At 28.2% G+C, this 18,837-nt stretch overlaps 2 protein-coding genes across 10 annotated transcripts in view; one reads left to right on the plus strand and one right to left on the minus strand.

The window, feature by feature from the left end:
• The first annotated feature begins 1,156 nt into the window (after positions 1-1,156).
• On the plus strand, positions 1,157-1,678 carry LOC126898124 (uncharacterized). The gene has a single exon (XM_050672071.1). The coding sequence runs from the start codon at positions 1,157-1,159 to the stop codon at positions 1,676-1,678; it is 522 nt and encodes a 173-aa protein (XP_050528028.1).
• Positions 1,679-3,650: 1,972 nt separating this feature from the next.
• The window catches only part of LOC126897646 (uncharacterized), a 63,562-nt gene continuing 48,375 nt past the window's right edge, over positions 3,651-18,837 (minus strand). For 2 of the 9 annotated variants that reach the window (XM_050671409.1, XM_050671412.1), the window contains 3 exons: positions 14,423-14,692; positions 13,635-13,868; positions 3,651-4,494 (listed from right to left, as the gene is read on the minus strand). In XM_050671409.1, the coding sequence (XP_050527366.1) occupies positions 4,132-4,494; positions 13,635-13,868; positions 14,423-14,692 (867 nt within the window). In that variant the 3' untranslated portion in view covers positions 3,651-4,131. Of the gene's footprint in view, positions 4,495-8,064; positions 8,523-8,642; positions 11,912-12,266; positions 12,536-13,061; positions 13,203-13,634; positions 13,869-14,422; positions 14,693-15,160; positions 15,320-18,837 lie in introns of those variants that run through there. The other 7 variants (XR_007702141.1, XM_050671411.1, XR_007702143.1 and 4 more) reach the window with 7 other exon arrangements.

The following is an 18,837-nucleotide window of genomic DNA, read 5'->3' on the forward strand; positions in this document are numbered from 1 at the left end:
ATGAAGTGTTGTAAAGATCTACAAATTGCTCTCTCAGAAGGAGACAGTTCTGACATAAATGCAATAGAACTTTACAACGAACTAATACATTTAAATAAAAAAATGGTTATTATTAAATAGGTTATTTTTTAAGATTATTGTGTAAAAAAAAACAATATTATTATAGAAGGGCGCCTAATGGTAATTTCGCCCAGGGCGCTAGTATGAATAGCCCCGGCCCTGGGTACTGATTGGTTGCCTGTATAAATTATTTGCGTTTATTTATAACGTTTATGCGTTTAAATTACAAGCATAATGAAAATATTTTTTTGTATCAATTAATAATTTTGATTGTGTTTTATGATTTTGTGTTTTACATTTTCATTGATTTTATTAGATTATTCGAATAATGTTTTAAATGGATGGAAGGAAAAGGTTGAGCGGCTCTTAATACAAAAAATTAGCTAAAGAAAAATCTAAACGCTAAGAGGAAGTGCTGTAGAAAGTACCCAAGTTGGTAACTTTTTTTAAAATGAGAACAACTGATCTGTCTAGTGCTCCGTCAGGGTCAACTGAAGCACTTACACCTACATCACTAATCGAAGAACTTGAAAAATCCGATGAAAATAATGACGATCCTGCTAGTGGGTTATAAATGATTATTTTCGTGACTATATTGCAAAACACGGTTGTAACCAGAATAAAAATGCAGATTTCAAGCTTTCCAGACGAAAGTATGTGAATGAGAATCAATATAGACCTATGTCAGCTTCTTTATTTCAAAGAAAAATTCATCATAATGAAATTTCCAATAGTTTATGGCTTATGTACTCGGAAAGCAAGAAATCTGTTTTTTGTGGCCCTTATTTGCTTTTTGGTTGTTATGGACAAAATTCTTTTTGTGATTCGAATGGATTCAATGATTGGAAGCACGCCACTGTTTGTATTGGACAACATGAAAATACACAAAACCTTGAAAAATGTATTTTAAGTTTGCAAGGCAGAGCTTCTGTTTTAGGAAAAATTAATCATGACTGTCTAACTTGATAAGGAAATATCATATTGGCGAGAAGTTATAAAAATAGTGGTTGCGACTGTCAAAACATTGGTTTCTCGTGGACTGCCATTTAGGGGTGATTAAGAGAAAATCGGCTTAAAAAATAATAGAAATTTTTTAATGCTCTTCGAATTTCTTTCTGATCCATTTATAAATGAACATATTAAAAATTATGCAAACAAAGGTAGTGACTCAACGAGCTATTTGTCAAAAATAATTTATGAAGAAGTGATTGAACTTATGGCAAAAAAAGTTAGGGAGACAATTATTGTAGAGGTGAAAAAAGCGAAATATTACTGTATAATTGTTGATTATACACCTGATATTTCTCACGTAGATCAGATTGATTTTATTTTAAGATACGTACTACCAAATGGTGTAGCAGCTGAACGTTTTGTAAAATTACTCGATAACGTTGGATATAAAGGTACAGATATGTATAATGCTGTGAAAGAAACTCTAGAATCCTTGCAAATAAATATTAATGACTTGAGAGGTCAGTCATACGACAATGTTGCAAATATAAGTGACAATTACAAGATGCTTCAAGCCCTTATAAAAAAAGATAACCCTCTGGCACAGTTTACACCGTGTGCTGGACATGGATTAAATACAGTGGACACACATGCTGCTGAGTCCTAACCTAAGGCAGTTTCATTTTTTGATTTAAATAAAAAAAATTAGCAAGAAATATATGGTGCTTTGAAATCAATTGAAGAGAATCTGTTGAAAAAACCAGCAACTAAGAACACAGCGAACGGTATTAGAAGAATGCTGTAACATTTAGAAACTTCTATTATGGTGAATGTATTGAATGTTATACTCGATCGATTCAATGCTGTGTCGCAAAAGATTCAAAGCGTCAGCACAAGTATGAGGGAAGTGTTTGATCTGTTGAGATATAGTTGAATAAGAGTTCAACTTGAAAATAAGTATGAGCTATACCAAGACATTGTTGAGAAATTTAGAGCGCTTTTAAGATTTGGCGAATTAGATGAGATTGATCTCAGAGAAAAAGCTGAAGTTTTACAAAATTATTTTCCAGATGATTTAGAGTCGTCATTTGCAGATGAGTTAATTAATTTTAAATTATACTGCAAAAATAAAGGTATTGAGAAAGATTCCCCGTTAAAACTACTACAACACATACGTGAATACGATCTGACATCTGTATTTCTGAACATAGACATCTCCTATAGATTATTCAATTGCATACCTGTTACAAATTGCAGTGCCGACCGTAGCTTTTCGTGTTTAAAACGTATAGAAAATTGTTTAAGGTTGACGACATAAGAAACACAATTAAATAGTTTGATGATGCTTCTCAACATTGAGGCTGTAATATTGACAGCCCTAAATTTCGACGATCTTATTAACACCTTTGCCCAACAAAGGCACGAAGAAAGTTTTTTTAAAGTACCTACTATATGTTTCGAATTATGTATTATTTTATTTGTATTTTAAAATTATATCTTCAGTTTTAAAAGTACCTGATTTAACAAGTTTTTAATTGTGCACTGAAATAACACTTATACGAACTCATATTGATTTTAAAAAAATGGTTGTGTGATTTTGAAGCAGCATTTTCCTTATAGCCCAGGGCGGCTGAAAAGGTAAATCTGGCACTGTGTGTCTTCCAAGATACTTTATACTAAACTATCCCTTTTTCCTATAAACAGTCATTATTAATATCCTGATTCTTAAAAAATCAATGAAGTATAGTCGTTAAAAAGAAAAAATACCACTTCTTAAGCATAAGTATTAGAAAGTTATATTATAGTTCATTATAATTATAATTTCATATTTGCTACAAATTTGAATTTTTTTTTATTCTGTAGTTATTGAAATAGTTTAGTGTGATAATTAGTTTTGAACTAAACTGTTTCCTATCTGTTCTCTGGTACAAGATAGGGACGAATTACTTTCGGAGGCACGGAACTGTCACTAAACAACTTCTCAGGGACACTAAGGTCATACTCCAGGTCCGAATAAACAGTAAACGGTAAACGAGTAAACAGTGTGCTCAATAAGGACATTTTACATGTTGAGATGGGACAACACATACAATTATTACTTTATTTAATAGTAAAAAATAAAACATTAGTGATTTGAAGTCTTCAAAAAAATCGAGGATTTTTAGGATCAGTTCCTAAAGTAAATACAGCCTAGCTAGCTATTTCTCGTTAGTCCCATTGAGTATATGGGATCTTTAATGCTTGCCAACGGTAGTTTATGGCATAGACTACCGTTGGCAAGCATTAAGGGTTATCACCTGAATAGAAAACTGAAACAGAAATTAATCATGTTTTTAAAATCCTAAACAAGTTAATCATTCTTTAAAACCAAGATTTAAAATTTACTTAACATTAATATTAATTCTAACTTAATCTAATTATAAAATACCAATTTAATGAAAATGTGATAAAAAAATTAATCTTATTATAAATGTTTTAAGTGTTATATAATTGTTTTTATACAAAGAAAAATGAAGTTTTTATTAAATAAAGTTAAAAAAGAAATATTGAGTCTATTTTTTTATGTTTTTTAGTTAGGCCCAAATGATGCACATAAGTTATTTTTTATTTTATTTTCGTTTTAAAGGTAGTAAAGACAGAGTTATGCCGAAGTTAAAAATATGTAGAGTAGGATAAATTTTATTATTACCAAATTAATATTTTTTGAAACTGAACAAACTTTTTTAAAAATTATTTTTTGATAGTATTCCAGATAGCAACTTTAAAAAATAATTTTATAAAAACATTTTTTTAACATATGTTTAACATTATAAAAATATTATTTAAAACAAAGACTATCTGGGATCTTCTAATATTAAAAAATTACCATCTAAAACAATTAAATTTTATCATGTGGGTAGTGTGACACCCCTCACTTCCTAGCTAAACAGCACTAACTATAGAAACGAAAATAAAAAAACAAAAAATATTGATATAATTTTAGTTTTTTGAACATGAAAATACATTCTTTTTTTTAATTCCATGACGAACCTCTTAATTTTTATGACAAATGTTTATTAATTACGAAATAATTATTATATTTTTTTATAATAAAAATATTAGTTAAAATTAAATCAATGTTTACAGAGTATTTAATTTGTTTTCAAATGACTGAAGTGATGCAGTTATCATTGGTATAGACTGCCTTCGCTTACGATTGTGAATTCTTGGATTAGAATTAATTTCTACTATTTGAGATTTGGCCATTTCTCTAGTAAATACATCCATATCACCATATACCCAATCTTTAATGAATTTTTTCCATGCTAGTAATAAGGTGACGATAATTATTTGATAGTAGAACAGAACCACATATGGAATACTCTTGAGCTGTTTATCAATACCTACTAAATACTGACACATAGCAAATAGACCAACAGAGCAGCAAACATGTATAATAAATCCCAGAAGGCGTTTCAATATTTTTCGCATTTTAGTAGTTCTCTAAAATTGAAAAATATTTCAATAACAATTTAAAATAATAAATACTATCCTTATGAAATTTTAATAAAATCAACCTTAGAATAGATAACATAAATAAGAAATAAAAATAAAAATTATATAAGTATTTCAGATGTTAAACATATATATATATATAATATTACCTTGTAATATTCATATATATGATCTAGATTTAATTGATAACTTTTGTAACTTTCGATGCAATTAACATTTTATGGTGATTTAGAAAATAATAATTTATTCTTTCTTAAAATATTATGTTAAAATAATATTTTTATTTTATTTTGATGGAAGCGAGATTCGCAAACAAATTTTATTAAAACAAACCCGTTTTATAAAATCCAACCCACTACCACACAACTAAATATTTAACAGTAGTCTTTTAATGATAAAGCGAATATATCTATCTTCATTTACACCTTTAGTTAATTATAGTTTCTAATAAACATTGTGATGAAGAACAAACAGACAGAAACGAAAACGACGGCACCTGCAGAGATTTGAGTACCCGGTATATACTGGGAAAAAGCCAAAAATCAATGCAATCCGAACGCCGTTCGTCAACCTGTCTCTAAACCACAAAACACCAACAAACCAAAGGGACCAAATCCAAAAGGCTCCCTTCCAAATGAATTACCTAAACCAACTCGACTACATGACGCAAGTCATGTGAGACCCACAGACACGAACCCTTGTGACAGTTCATATTTTGCAAACAATACATCAGTTAGAGAGGTGACTCCACGGCTAACTTTTACGCCGTCAGCTCCTGCGTCGATCGATATTGCACGACAAATATACACAGAGCTCGTTACCGATAATCCCGCTCTTACTTAAGTTATTTTACCTGAGTATTTGGACTATTACACTATTGCGATGCTTTGACAACGCATAGTCAACTTAAAGCAAAAAAAATTCGCAACCAATTACTCCAGCGGAGGAATCGTAAATAATACTGATATAGACGACAAACTTTAACATTCCCGAACTGATCCTACTACAACTGAGGCAGCTGAGAAACGTCATCACTACAACTAAACATCATCTCTATCCAGAGTTCCCACCCCTACCAGTAGAAACCATTGCCAATTATGGTAGCTACAACTCTTACTCTTGATCAAACCGGGCTTAAACGTGGACAACAATATTCACAACCTATATGAAGAGATACCATGCTTAGGAATACTTTCCAAAACAGTGATGAACTCTATCAGCAATGCTTGTCCGGGTGTTTACCAATCCCGACTTACATACAGAGGCTTTAGCTTTTGATTGCGCCATTACAGAAAACGAATTTCCCTCATATCCTGTTAATACGTGTTCAATTTCTTATTCCTTCACGCAATTTCTAACGTATTAGCTGGAACGAAGACCTTTAAAATTACACCAGTCGTATTTACAACTCTCAATGAGGGAGGAACGCAGTCTCAAACCATAATATCTCGTCCAATAACACAACTAGGTCTTACTAATTTAGGTGGTGAACAAAATGCTACGTCATTGAGCAGCGGTTCACTATCGAAATTCGGCAGCGCCATTTTCTTTGACGCCCAATTAATGAAACAGTCCGCTCAATTTGTTGATTTAACATGGTGTCTTATTAGATTTATTATTAGTCTTATCCTCATCGAGTGTATTGTTAACTGAAATGATAGACGCAATTTGCCAATGCAACACCAACAACACATCCGCTCCCCTCTCCGTCGAGAAAGTCCGCTGATTGTTAGCCAATTGACGGGCACGGTGGTCCTTCCGGCGGACCCTCTACCAAACGTACTACGCTCGGCGAAGGATGCTGCACGTGCCCCTCTACCAGTGGCACTGCGTAACCCAGTCCTCACCTCCACTGCATTAGCCACAACAGCACCGACTACAATAACAACGGAAACACCAACAACATCAACAGCAGCAGTAATTGCATCAACGTTTTTCACCGTAGTCGGGGGTATATGTGGATGGTATACTGGTGGCCCCCTCCACCGTCAACGCCAGCTGTGTCAACTCCAAAGGTATTTGACACGGCCACGGCATTGTCACCCGTTTTACATTACGTGGTTGTGCCAACTCCTTCTCAGCCACCGCCCCACTGTAAATCGGACCGTTACACACACGCGTTATCATCGTGCTATAAAGTCCAAAAAATGTCTAGCGTCAAATGCCTGCCTCAATAATATGCTAAGCAGTCATCTTCGTGATACCGAACTATACGAATTGCTCCGAAAGTGCCGCTCGACGCACTATGTCTACGTAACATGTTATTAACACTGTGAATTTGGCTAATGTAAAATCACTTGTCATATCCGCTTTGGGTTATTCTTTGTTTTTATTATTTTTTTTTCGCAATAAAAAATTTAATATACAGGGTGTTCAGTAAGTCAGGAAACGGGTTTCTATTGTTCTCATTGTTACAAACAATAGATACCCGTTTCCTGACTTACTGAACACCCTGTATAATGCAGGTAGAGTATGCATTATAAAAATACACCAGTATACCTGCATAATACGTTCTGTACCTAACCTACATATCCATGTATTACAATACTTGTAACTCAATAATTACTCATCTTAAAATTGAATAGCAGAATAGAAAAAGGTAACAGTTCACTCTGTATATGGATTTCCACTTTAAAATTTTATTGACTATTATAAAATGGACTTTATTACATAAAGTAATAGATGGAGAAAACTCTACGCAGAAATCCTCGAGATATACAAGAACAAAAAAAGTAAAATTTAAAAAAAATTTTCCTTTGATTACATCTTTGATAATGATACATAATGTAGTGAAACGTACGAGGTTTAGAAGAGTACTTAAGAAAAAGTTTTTTAAGTTGAGTTTTAAATATTCATTATTATTTAAAATTTAAACCTCGATTACTAGCATGGCTACTTGAAAGTACCTCATCATCTTGCGCTCTTATTTTATCTTAAATTTCATAAAAAATATAAGAAATATATAATTACTCCATTATACGACGTTTCCAAGCAAAAAAGTCATAGACAACATTTTATCAATAGAAAGTTACGAATGTTTTGGCTAAAACGCCACGACTTTCTGTCAATGAAGCCAATTATTTTGACATTTTTTAAAATTAAACAGAACGATCATTTATTTCGGAAAGTACAATGTGGACTCGAGCAGATGTCTTTAAAGTGTGTCAGTATGTCACTGTTAAACAATGCAACTTGTAAACACACACATTAACGTTGATAGAAGGTCGATAAAAACTAAAAAAAATGTGTTAGTTCCTATCGAAAAGATGAAACGTAATTATTTTCGATTTTCTAAAATAAATAGACTTCTGTAAAAGTTGTTTTCGAAAAATAATTGTATTTTGATGATATTGTACAACATTTAAGTATATTCTATAACTTTATTATCTTAAGTATAATCATCTTAGGAACAACGTTTATTAAACACAAAAATATAGTTTTTTAATTTTGGTAAAACAAATAAGATGTAAAGATGTAATTATAAAAATATAATTGTTATTAATTATGAAAGTATCTAAATGCAAGTAATACAAATAACTAGCGTTTATAATTTAACATTTTAATTTTAACAATTTTAATTAAAATAATTTTCTTTATTATTTAATTTTAACATAAATATAATTTGACAAGTGTAAAATGATGAAATTTTTAATATTCATTCCAATTTAAAACTAGTTGAATTGATATAGTTGTATGATGTTATTAATAATTTTTTAATTTATAGAATTGATAATTTTCATTGTCAGGTAAATCAACATGCTTAAAATCTTCATACTTAACAAAATATCGTAGAAAATAAAACAATTTAATAATTATATTTAATATGACGAAAACTTTAGAATTTTATTGTTTTTATTAGGATAGTAATTGAGCTCTTGAAGTTCTATGTCGTTCCCACGGTCTGCATCTGAATAAATTTGCTGTTTAGTCACATCAAAAAGCATCGGAATTACCTTTTTTTGTTGTTTATTTTTATAGTTAACATAACGTAAACATCTTGAAAAAGATCCAAACATCTAAAAAAAAACATTATAATTTATAGGAATTCTTTCGAGTTTGTAAAAAGAAAGAATAGAAGTATTTTAATAAAATATTCTAATAGTAATAGTAGTATATAAATAAAGGGTAGTACAAACTCAAAGAATGCTGCCAATGTCAAAAAATTTTTGGCGATTCGTTGCCTATCGATACTAATTAATTAACGTCATTAGAGGAGAACGCTGCGGTCGTCGTAAACTCCCTCCCCCTAAAATGTCATTTTGACGTTAGTAAACTACATGGACGTCGAAGACGTACAGATATTGGCGTCACAATAGCATATACAAAAGCTGTAAAAAAAAATTTCAAGAACAAATATGGTCTAACGGTGGAATATCTAATAGTAGACGTCATACCCACAAATTTGTTACAGGATAACCCAATATTCACGAGTTACCTGTACAGAGTGTAAAAATGTTTAGCAGAAAAAAATATTTTAAAAAGTGGCTTAAGCGGTCCCGACGGATCACATTCTGTAATTAACGTGTGTATTTAAACTATCAATGCAACTGAGACAGTCAATGACCATAAACTATAATTTTGACAATATCGTTTGTCTTAAATACCCCACAGTCAAATGTAAATTTTTGTAATTGTATGCGATTTATGTTTGCATACAGTTTACATTAATGGTGACGATGATGATCATAAAACAATCTTATGTGACCATTTGTCTTTTACTCTTATTCTAAACTCTAGATTTTAAGATTAACAATATTTTTTGATTGATATTATTATTGAAAGTATTAATTCACTACAATTTTTTTCTGACTTAAAAATTATAGCAAGATATTCGTGAGACCTCATTAAGCGATTGATCTTGTTTACAGGTACAATTTAATTATGTCGAATAAACAGAACGAATGTTCTTTACTGTGAGTAAATTATAATCTCAAATAGAAAACATAATTGATGAATGATAGTAATAATAAAATTTTATCCAATAGTTTTTAGTTTACTGTCGATTTTTTTTTTTTTTAAGTAAGATCACAATCTTATCTTTTAATGTACCTTTATAATAATTCATTTGAATAGTCGTATAATATGACAAACATTAAGATTTATTTTATTGACAAGATTCATAGAACGAAAACTATAATTTCGTTATATATTTATTTTTTGATCATTTTAGCTTCGATGCGAAGCTGAGAAGGTATTGGTTTTACTATGATGTGTGTTTTTTTTTTTTTGTGTCTGTTACCACTTTTTCTCAGCTCTCACCGAACGGATTTCTTTCAACGATACGTCAAAAGATCACAAATCGTATCTAGTCGAAGACATTACCCTTCAAAATTGGAAAAATTTCCCTCGTTCCCCGTAAATGGGGGAAACCTCCAAAAAAATTACAAATTTAAAAATCGCTAATTTTCGACAATTTTTTCAATTTTTTTTTGTTTAAAACTGCCATAAGTTTTTTAAAAATGAACATATCATTATAAATTTTTTTATAGATGCTTGATGTCTTTACCTATCATTTGGTATATTTTTTTTGTAAATTTGACCTTTTTTCTGCCCACAGGGGGGAATTTAAAATGACAACTTTTTCACAAAAAATTAACTTTTTCAACTTAACTTTTGAAAATGTTCCGGAAGGTCTGACACTTTTATATATATCTTAAATTAAAGCTAATGTAATATACTTTAATTTGAAAAAAAAAAATTTGACCTCTGGACTTGTCTTCACGGCGAAAATGGCTACTGAATGCTATTTTCGTGTGAAAATTCTCGATTTTATTATTTATATTATATTTAACTTTATAATGCTATAACTTATTGAAAAGTTTATGGATCCACACAATTTTTTTATGAGAAATAATATTTTTTAATAAACCCTTTTTCATTCGACATACTTTATCTTAATCGAGATATTAATAAGGAACCAGCAGATCAAGTAGCTTTTGGAATAAAACACCAATTTTTTTTTAATTAAACACTATCTAAAGATTTGCATCGAAGCGTTTATTTTTGATTGTGATTTTAATCACTGTCAGATATCATTATACTTGATCCAACTATGCCACGTCACCACTGTGCCGCGACCCCCCTGTGCTGGGTTTTTCTTAACTGAATGCAAATATTCAAATCCGATGGGAAAACACAATGAGTTAACCGAGTGGTATATATTAAGATGTAATTTAATAGTTTCTACTTAACTTTAAGTTAGAATAGTGTTTTATTTACATATAATTAATTTGATCATATCATTAAATATTGAGCCCGATTATGATCACTTAACGAGAATCAAAAATCTAGTTTTAATTTAACTGTGCACTGTGCAAAAAATAAAGATTTGAAATCGAACTTGGGATCTTACGACAGTTGGTGTATTGTAACTAGATACATCTATGATTAAAAAGTCGTTATGACAGTTATTTACTCGCAAGAACAATATGTATATTTCGTTGAAGTACTAGGCTTGAATTAGTTAAAATTTTATTAAGACATTGAGAAGTAACAATCTTTATTTTAATTTGGTATATATGTATGAGTTTTCTATTATATAAAAGCTTTCTTGTGAATTTCTATTTAATATAATTGTTTTAAAACGATTTTTCACTTTTAGATAGGATATTAAGACAGGAACGTTTCTTACTTAGTCTGAATTATAATTTTAATTTGTTAATAAAACAAAAAAAAATGATTTATATTTATATGTTGTATTATTTCTTATTAGCCAGAGTTTTACTTACGTTAAACATACATTAATACACAAATATATATTTATATCTAATAGATATTATATGTAATAGACAATGTACATGTTTTTTGTAACGAATTGGCTCCTATTGTTTTTGTTAAATTAAATAGAATTTCGCGGAGTGGAATTTCGGTATAAATTTAGTCTTATAAAATTAATAATTAATCAGTTATTTATTAAATAAAAAACAGTAGAGTGTAGTAGAGTATTAAATGTTTGAACAATATAAGTTAAAAATGTGTGTTATAACTTTATAATTTAAATTGTTTTTATTGGCATTCAGTAATTAAGTGTTATTTAAATATAAAATTTACTATTTTATGTGTATTTCAACCCTTAATAATTAATTTATTAAATATATACACTTATTATTTATATTAATAGAGTACATCATTTTGTATCTCGGATGCAAAAAATCATATACGGCCCTGAACACGATTCAAATAGCATTACAAATATTTTAATCACACTTTTAACAAATGTACATCAAGTAAAACTTATTAGCTTATAGTTATAATGATTATAATATAGTAAGGCAAGTGCAATAAAAGAAATACTACTTTTAAATTAATCTATCAATAAGATAATGTTTTGTCTATTGTATCATTTGCATAAAAACGCATATCCTCATTGGACGTCCCAGAATGCCCTGAATTCATAGATATTAATCTAAAAAATTTGTAACTCTGTAGAATTATCAAAAAGTGAGTTCAAAAAGATGATATGAAAAATATATAAAAGATTGTTTTATTTAAATGAATATTTATATAAGTTTTAGAACCAAAGAAAATAAAAAATTGTGAAGATATATCTTTAGAGAAAGTATTTTTTAAAATAAATATTTTTTATTATTTGCTTATAACAATGAACAGCATGCATATCTTAGTTTCTTATAAAATGTAACTAAAATATAATTACTAATATTCTCCAGAATTTATTATTATTATTATTATTATTAATTATATGTAAAAAAATATATTAAAATAGAACTAAATATGATAAATTACTTATAGTTAAAACTTACATTTTTATCATAGATTATAGATAAGCATTGCTTAATGTTGTACTGTATAACTTTGAACAACAGCCAAACGATGCGAAGCAAAGTGCCATTACGTGAGGAAAAGCGATCATAGTCCAAAAAATAAAAAAATTCATTGGCTTAGAGAAGTTACCTATGGTTATTTTAAAAATGTAGCTGATAGGAAGTAGAAACAAAATAATAGTTAGCCCTTGTGCCAACAAAAATGTGAAACCAATCCAAGTGATTTTTTCACAATATTCTAAAATACCCTAAAATCATCAGACAAAATCACAATATTTATCTATTAATGACACTCACTCAATTCATCCCAATACGGTGACTGTTAAAGCATTGTAAGACTTTAAGGTAGATTTCAAATAAATTAATAATGATATTAAACAAAAATTGATTTAGATGAACATAAACACAAAATACAATCAATATTATATCATTAAGTAACAAAGAAAATTCTAAAACTAATGTTTAAATTTATAAAGATTTTCACATATTATACATAGTCATCTAAACAAATGTTCACACGTACAAATGAAAATGAAGAATTGATAAAAGAAAAAACTTAATCCAATCACTACACAAAATATGAGTTCAATCGTTATACTGAAGAATAATAAACATGTACATAGCCTATTAATAAGTGGTACTGATAATAATAAAACAAAAATTATCGCAAACATTTTTGCTCAATTAAAACTGTACTAATAATGTTCAAAAATTAAGGAAAACTTTTCTTATAATTCCCATTGTTCATAAAAATGTATTTGTTTCTTTACTTACTGAACACTCAATATAGGGTTGATATGGTTTGATTATTTTCCCATATGTAGTAAACATATAGAACCCTTTAAATTTCTTGTTTGTATTTGTTTCATAATACACTAAATCTTCTAAATTGTACAGTGAAAATGATCACGTATACTAAATATTTAGATTTATATTAGTTTACAAACAAAAATAATTGTTTAGTACAAAATCTACAACGTAAATATGAATAAATAATAAAACTTGAAGGAACTTATAAAGCATTTTTTTAACTTTGTTTTTAGTTTAATATTAATTTTTATTAGTTTTTTTTAAGTTAAATAAAAATCTAATAAATAAGTTTTTTTTTAGTTGAGTAGAATAGTTTCTTTGTATTAAAAAGCTTTCACAGAACCGCAGACCAACAAATTAATTGAATTTTCTTGTGCTCTTTTCAAAATCCGATAATTTTAAAATAGCTGGTGTCTAGTTTTTAATTTTAAAAAATTGGTATATTTTTATAATATAAGTGATTAAAATGCACAATTTAATATTTTTGTGGGTCAAAGTTATTATTGAGTGAGTGAGTATGTAAACTGGTAAACTTACCACGCGCACGTATGTACACTTTACTATCATGAATATAACTACAGCATGAAGAGTACACACAATTTCTACTAGCCATGCGCATGTGAAGTACCAAGGATCCAATAGATTATCTCCCAAAACAGCAACACATCCAAAATATTGAAAAACTCCAAGCAATAACCAACAAAAAGGCACTCCAATGACATATGTCAAAGGAATTCTTACATATTCTGTATAACAGTTGCTGGTGGTTTGCTAAATTAAATATAACGCTTTTATTAAATAATAAATATTAAGTCATAGTTTTCGTTTAGCATTTTAAAAAGCACTTTTTTAAATTATAGTCAATCATAATATCTATTGACGAACACTAAGCCAGTCAATGAAGAGAAATATAATGTAAAATATGAGAAAATATGACCGAAAAATCTTGTGCAATTAAATTCTTAAGAGAATAATTGTACAGTATATAACACATCGTTAGGTTTGCTCAACATTTTTAAATGTAGATTATAGAACTTATTTATAAATTTTCGAGAGTTAAAATAGTTTATACATATTAAGTTTTTTTTTCAAATTTATAGTGATATTTAATTAATCAAGCTCTTATAAGTACTTAAAACTAATATGTTAGGTTAACACAACTAATTCGACTAAAATTTGTCCCTAGAATGAAACACTTTTAAATAGTAGTTAAAAATTAGTTACTTCATTGAAAAACAAGTAAAATAATAATAATCATTTATATTTAAAAAAATTGCGTTGTAGGGTGATTTCGATTATTTCTCATTACTAGTCTATTTACTTACCTGAACTGCTCCTCTGTTAACAGTGACAGTTTTTAACAATGCTTGTTCGTCGATCAATTGTTGCTGTTGATGAGTTGGGTAAGCCGATTGTTGTAATAGTTCAGCTGCTTCAACATCAACAATTACTAGACTGGGATCATCATGTCGGCGGATCGAAGGACTGCGACATCTATTGCCATTATCAACATTATCAATAGAGTTATTATGCTGATCCATGTTAGAGTTAATTTGTTCTTGTTTACTCAAATCAAATACCACGTTATGGCTTATCTTAATATGGAAAAAAAATTAGAGAAAGCTTTTTTTAAATAAATTAAGCCAAAAAAGAATAATTTTAATTTTGGAAGATCTAAAGCAACAAATATTTGCATTTAAACTGTTTTATAAAAATGTGCCCGCTTATAAAACCAATTATTAAAAATAAAATAATTAATATTAAAAACAAATTAAATAATATTTTTATACTGAGCGTTCAGCAAGTTAGAAAATAGTTCAATTCATACAAACAATAAGAATAATAGAAACGTTTTTCCTTACTTACTGAACACTATAAAGTTAGGGAACGTATGGCGTTTAATTAAATAGGATGAAAGCTTAGATATATCCGCTATGTCTATAAGGAACTCAATAATTAATAAATTTAATAATAGTACGTTAAAATTATAATCATTAATACGATTTTTAATTTTTACCATGTTTCTATTTTATTTGAATTAAAATTTTTTTTTAAATAATTACCTATAATTGTTGCATTGAGATATCCTTTATATTAATTAATTACTTTGATTAACTCGTATAAAACAGTAGTTATTTCATGGCTATGATAAATTCAAAACTAATCTGACCAAGTTTACGTGTAATAATATAAAATATTTCACTCGGTAATTTAAATATTTTTATAATTGTTAAATTTTTGATAAGATTAACACAACGAATGTTTATTTTATAGTAACAAAAAGACGTTTGTAACAATTGGACTTTTTTCTTGACTGATATAAAATATTTGCACTAATCTAACTCAAATAAATACAGAGACTAGATTTTTATCTCATTATAATTATTTTATCACTATTTCTGAATGTATTAAAATGTTGATTTTTACATCCAGTGATGTAAAAATACAGTATTTTAATGTTCAAGGATACAATATATGTATTATGCAGGATTTTAACATTAGCTACTCAATTTCTCTTAAAATAATAATTCTTTTTTAGCTATTGTTAGTTACATATATTTCTTCATTTATCTGTTATATAAAATTTGGTAGATCTGTATATTAAGCCCTTATAAAGCTAGTAACTTAATTTTTTTTTAATATTTTTTTTTACATATTTAACTAGCTTATATAGTAGAAAAGTACTTAATTAAGGAAAGACTGATTGTTGATAACTTTTGACCCACTATTTCAAAAGCTTTAACTATTTTAAAATATAGAGTCGAGGTGATGTGTGAATTATGTTATTTTTATCATTTGGCATTACTCTGTCGCACTCTTTCCACCTAGGTATAAAAATATTAACAACCTTTGAATTACTGATACAAAAAAAGTTATGAACCAGTCATTTTCTTAACTAAGTTATTTTCTATTAGTTAAATATTTATGTTTCAATTAAAAAAAATGTTAACTCCCCTATAAAACATAAAGGATGGACACAAAAATATTTTATAACAGATAATGGAATAACAATGTAACTAACAAAGTCCATTTGGCGAAAATCGCCCAATATGAATGTTTCTGTCGTCGCTTATATCTATATCGAATTTAAAGTATTAATGGATGACCAAGAACTTAAAATAAAAACTAAAATATCTAAACGCAAATCCATGTACAGACAGAAAATGTATACTCTTCAAAAACATACTAGGTCACAAGCTAATATACAATATTATTAAACCTACACCTACACCGTATGATTTTATATGGTTGTAGGTTCTAGAGATTAAAATATCTCACATATATATACAAATATAGTCATAGTAATGGCGATACCCTCTGTGGAGATCGCCCGAGATCTTATGTCAAGCACTAGCGATATATTGACTAATTGATGACCTTCGATAAATATTTACCAACATTTATTAGTACATATTTCTTCATTTCTAAATAAATTGTAAATGTATAAATTTCATTGATAAATGAGTAATTTTTAAATATCGAGTTATTTGTTTTTAATAAGTAATTAAACTAAGAAAATAGAAAAATAAAACAGCTGACAGAGCTGCCGCGGTCTTTTATGTCTAATAAAAAATAAAAAAAAAACAGCTGATGTTTTTCAATATTTTTTACACATTCATTGTAAGGTTTAATCATTAAATGCTTAGTTTAAATAATTTATAGGAATTTATACATTAAATGTAAGGATAATACCAACATCTGAATTATCAATCATCAAATCATTATAACTTTATAATTCAAATGCCACGCGTTACACACTAACCAATCATTTATATGGTAAAAGTATATCACGTTCATATCGATTCTAAACTTGTAAAATAATTTTTTACTTCTTTTTTTCAAATCTTCCCTATTGTTTCCATTTATTTACTAAATCCTATGTATATAGTTTATCATTTCGTAATTATTCCATGCGCGGTAATATGTGTATAAAAAAATTTTTTAAGTAAACATTTTATAAGTATTTATAAATTCTTATATTTTTGTACACAATATATACTTCTGATCTACCTTTATCGGATACAACAGTACTTGGTACCTATGCTGATGACACGGCCTTAATATCATCTTCATTAGATCATAAAGTTGCCAGTCAACAGTTACAAGTACATCTAAATATGCTTTCGCACTGGTTCAAAACCTGGCGTGTCAAAATAAATGAGTCAAAATCTTCTTTCATTACATTCACTCTTAAAAAACATGACTGCCCATTAGTTACTATTAATAACATTATTATTCCTCATTTAACCGAGGTTAACCGAGGTTAAATACCTAGGGTTAATTTTTGACCGAAGGTTAACCTGGGGTCCTCATTTAAAAGATAAAAGGAAAAAACTGAACTCGAGACTTCATTTACTAAGACCTTTGCTTAAGTCAAATATTTCTTTGTCAAATAAAATTATATTGTACAAAACATTACTCCAACCACTATGGTCTTATGGCATAATAATTTGGGGACCAGCAAAAAGTTCTAACCAGAGAACAATCCAAAGTTTCCAAAACATCTGCTTAAGAATCATAACCGGGTCGCCCTGGTACCACACAAACATGGCCCTACATTCAGACCTCCATCTCAACACAATTAAAGAAATGGCAAGATTATATTATAAAAGATTCTGGATGAAACTTGAATCCAACCCCAACAGATTAATTCAAATGCTGAGCGCAAACGCCTTGCCTGGCAATCCAGTAAGGCGTCTTAAGAGAGAATGGTGCAGAGACCTATTATCTTTATAAATGATTTAATCTTGTTAACATTGCGTAATTAAAACTCCTAATTATTGTACAAACTACTATACCATTATATATTATTATTATTATTATTATTATTAATATTATGTAATNAAATGAAATTGTACAATTATTATTCAAAAATATATAATTAAATTTAAATATTTGATAAGATCTGATAGGAAAATTATAAAGCCTAAAAATATTTCAGTTATTTTAGCTTCAATAGGAAGCTAAGAAGGTATTAATTTTTTTGCCACTTTTTCTCAGCTCTCACTGGACCAATTTTGATGAACAATATCAAATTAAAGCTTATGTCATGTAATATAAAATGAAAAAAAAAATTTGTCCCGACATCTTATCTTCTACGTGCAAACGGCTGTCATAGTTAAAAAAATTCTATTTTTGTGTTAAAATTATCGATTTTAAATTTTAAATTTCTATAACTTTTTGAATAATGTATGTATCAACACAAATTTTTTTTCTAAATACATTATATATACCCCTTTCATTTAACATACTTTTTATTTAAATTGGACAAGTTTCCTTTATACAGGGGGCTTTCAAAACTTGAAAACAACGTATAAAAAGTAGAACTTTTTCAACTAAACTTTTGAAAATGTTCTAAAAATACTGCGTTCTTTAAATATATGTCAAATTAAAGCTAATTTTTCTCGACACTTTTTCTTCTATAGGAAAATTGCCGTCGAATTTAACGTTACTTATAATTTTTATGTAGCAATCACTGTTTAACATGAAATATTTTGATACTTAAAATTTGCCATATTTTTTTTGAAAAATGAACAAATTAAAATTATTTTTTTTATATCGAAACCTTAGATATTTCTTTCATTTGATATAATTTTTTTGAAAATCTGACTCTCAATCTGCTCGCAAGGGTAATTCAAAAGAACAATTTTTGCACACAAGTTAAGCTTTTTCAATTTTTGAAAATGTTCCGAAATATTGATACTTTTATTTAATCTTTAATTTAAACTTATATTTTTAT

The sequence above is a fragment of the Daktulosphaira vitifoliae genome, unplaced genomic scaffold, assembly GCF_025091365.1.
Source record: "Daktulosphaira vitifoliae isolate Bord-2020 unplaced genomic scaffold, ASM2509136v1 Scaffold_2, whole genome shotgun sequence".
NCBI classification, from domain to species: Eukaryota; Metazoa; Arthropoda; class Insecta; order Hemiptera; family Phylloxeridae; genus Daktulosphaira; species Daktulosphaira vitifoliae.

What these genes read in the sequence shown, in the direction of transcription:
- LOC126898124 (XM_050672071.1), top strand. Translation starts at nt 1,157, where the DNA reads ATGCTCTTCGAATTTCTTTCTGATCCATTTATAAATGAACATATTAAA.